This window comes from Salvia hispanica, chromosome 4 (assembly GCF_023119035.1).
Source record: "Salvia hispanica cultivar TCC Black 2014 chromosome 4, UniMelb_Shisp_WGS_1.0, whole genome shotgun sequence".
NCBI lineage: Eukaryota > Viridiplantae > Streptophyta > Magnoliopsida > Lamiales > Lamiaceae > Salvia > Salvia hispanica.
Window position 1 is genome coordinate 9,010,081 of NC_062968.1, and position 2,735 is coordinate 9,012,815.

The 2,735-nt window shown below is 35.8% G+C and overlaps 1 protein-coding gene across 1 annotated transcript; it reads left to right on the top strand.

The window, feature by feature from the left end:
* Positions 1 to 439: 439 nt before the first annotated feature.
* Positions 440 to 673, top strand: LOC125218812. The gene has a single exon (XM_048120585.1). It carries the CDS (start codon positions 440 to 442, stop codon positions 671 to 673), a length of 234 nt encoding a protein of 77 aa, XP_047976542.1.
* The last annotated feature ends 2,062 nt before the right edge of the window (positions 674 to 2,735 follow it).

Here is a 2,735-nt window from a genome sequence, read left to right on the forward strand (position 1 = left end):
CGCCGCCTCTGTTGATCGTAATCTGTAACCCTTCGCAGCTTCTCTCAGCACCAGATTTCAGGTACATTCATTCTTCTCAATTTGAACATTAGTCTTCGCTCATAGCACAGATAATGTAGGGACACATTGGATCAATTTAGGATTCCTTGACATTGTTAATCTGTGATGAGATTTGGGCTTTGTATTAAAAAAACTCAGTCAATTCCTCTTCCTTTGAGTTGCCAGTTGATTAGTGTAGTGTTATTGTTTAGTGGCGAGGGTCTGAAAGCCGAGCACCTCCATAGTCATCTTTCCTTTCAAAATGGGAATTTCACTTCCTTCTTAGATCTATCGGCTCAAATTGTACTATGTAGATGTTTCTATGGTCCATTAATAAGTTGAAAAAAGCCTGTTTTATGCCACAAACTAATCCAGGAAAGGGATTCTGAACTGTGCAAGAATGGGATTGTGGTCACTTCTAGAAGGCTTTCTTCTTCTTGCAAATGCTCTGGGCATAATAAATGAAGATCATTTCCTTGCCCCTAGGGGATGGAGCTTCCAGGAGTATTCTGGAATTAAGAGAAACTCATTCAAGGGGCAAATACTTGGTCTTATTTACGCAACTCAGTACTTACGAGTGCCTCTTATACTTCTCAATTTGCTCTACATTATTGTGAAAATGGTGTCAGGGTGATGCTTGCCTCCCTTAATTTAAAGGGATTGTTTTAATTGGTAAGTAAGTTTTGTTTCACTTTTCACGTATTCATCGAACTGCTTTGTTTAAGGGGGTTCCTTGGCCACATATATGTTTGATAAGAATAGATATTCAACAACAATGTATTTTAATAGTCAGAGTATATTCCTTGCAAACTTGGTGATTCCAACCCTCTGTTAACACATGTGCGCGTATGCATACACAAATTAGTAGTGGAGGGTATGCACTTTCATACTCCAAATACTTTAGAGAACTGAACCTCATGATTAGGATTGACATTTTTATATAGGCTAAGAATGCACTAGTTTGATTCTAGACTCTTTAGGTGATCTATTCGATTTTTCCAGTTGTGCCTCACACCTGCACTATATACTTACCACTTATTCTGGTTGATCTTATTATTTTTCAACATGTTAGAGAATAATTAGAGCAATTTCTTTAATATTCACATGTCTTTGTTCAGTTGGAAAGATTCTTCTGAATCTGTGAATTTGTCTACTAAAATATGGTTATGATCTTCAGCTCGACAACAAGGATGGTAGTGGGCATGTTGTATATGTGAACTTGCAAGTAACAATGATATATGATGTTTATGTGGGATTATATGATATTGACAGTTTTTCTGTTTATATTTGAAGAAGATAGATACTATATGTGATGATTATGTTATTGGAAGGCTGGGATGTCCCATTAATAGAATGATCTTATTTTAGTTTTTCAACTTAAGTGGTTGCTTCCAAATCATCAGAACATGGGTGAATCCTTAGGAAAGAAATAGTTAGTGGGAGAAAGATATTAAGTCCTAGTTGTTCGTATTGGGTATTTGGGTATTTCATATTATTGAATTGTTATACGTCATACTAATAACGAGTTCCAACAAAGACAGTCATTAAGTAAACAAGATTATGTTAATTTGGAAGAAGCAGATTTAGTCATTTACTCCCTCCGTCCCGCTTTATCAGTCCAATTGACTTTTCTGCCCTCTTTTTGTAAAAATGATAAAAAATAGTTAAAAATGAGAAATGGTAAATTAAGAGAGAAAATAATATAGAGAAGAGTCGTATCTACATTATTGTCTCTCTTACTATAACATTTCTCCACTTTAACTATTTTTTATCATTTTTACAAAAAGAGGGCAGAAAAGTCAATGGGACTGCTAGGGATTGAATAGTTGCAGAACACATTTAATAGAGCTTCAACATATAATCTCTTACCCTCCCCCAACATGCACACACACACAAAGAGAGAGAGGGAGAGTGAGAACACAACTAACTGTGAGTCTTATTTATAACTGACTTCGGTCAGAGGGGCTTGAAAATGTTGTTTCAGACTTCAGTTTTTTCTGTGGTTTTACACTACTCTCACTAGGTTTATGCACTTCAGTGTTTAAGATCTCAATGCTTTTGCATCCTCCTTTCTTTAATATGATGCAACTTGGAATTTAACTTGTGAAATACCTTCTAAAGTTAATGAATCCTTGATGTGTGTTTGAATTATGTTAAATCTTTTTATAAGTATTGATGTTTCCTTTGGTATTCGTATTTAGTAGCTTAACAACTTTACTAGACTTGGCACTCCTCCGACAAGAAAAATAGAGAACAAAAATATTTCCATGAATGAGAGGGCGGAACTAAGTGAAAAGATAATTTTTTTATGCAATCGTGACAAAGAAATATCTAGGGTTTTTTGCTTTTGAAACCAAAAACTTTCCCCGAATTCCGGTTTTTTCCATGAACTTTGAGATTTGTTTTTAAAACCACAAACTTTCATTTCGGTTGATATTTCCCAACCCGACCCGAATAACCCATTTTCGGTCAGAATCTGTCCCACGTGGACTGCCGCAAAAATGACATGGAAGCCGGAATTTTCACCCTAAAACGACGTCGTTTTCAACCCAATTCCATTTAAAACATTACAGAAATCTCCTAAACCCTAAAATCAGCGGCTTCATCCATCCTCCCTTCAAATTCATCTTCGTTCCATTCCATCTCAGGTAGGCGAGTTAATTTTCTGAGTATTTGGGTGTTGGTGTTATTTGCTA

What these genes read in the sequence shown, in the direction of transcription:
- LOC125218812 (XM_048120585.1), top strand. Translation starts at nt 440, where the DNA reads ATGGGATTGTGGTCACTTCTAGAAGGCTTTCTTCTTCTTGCAAATGCT.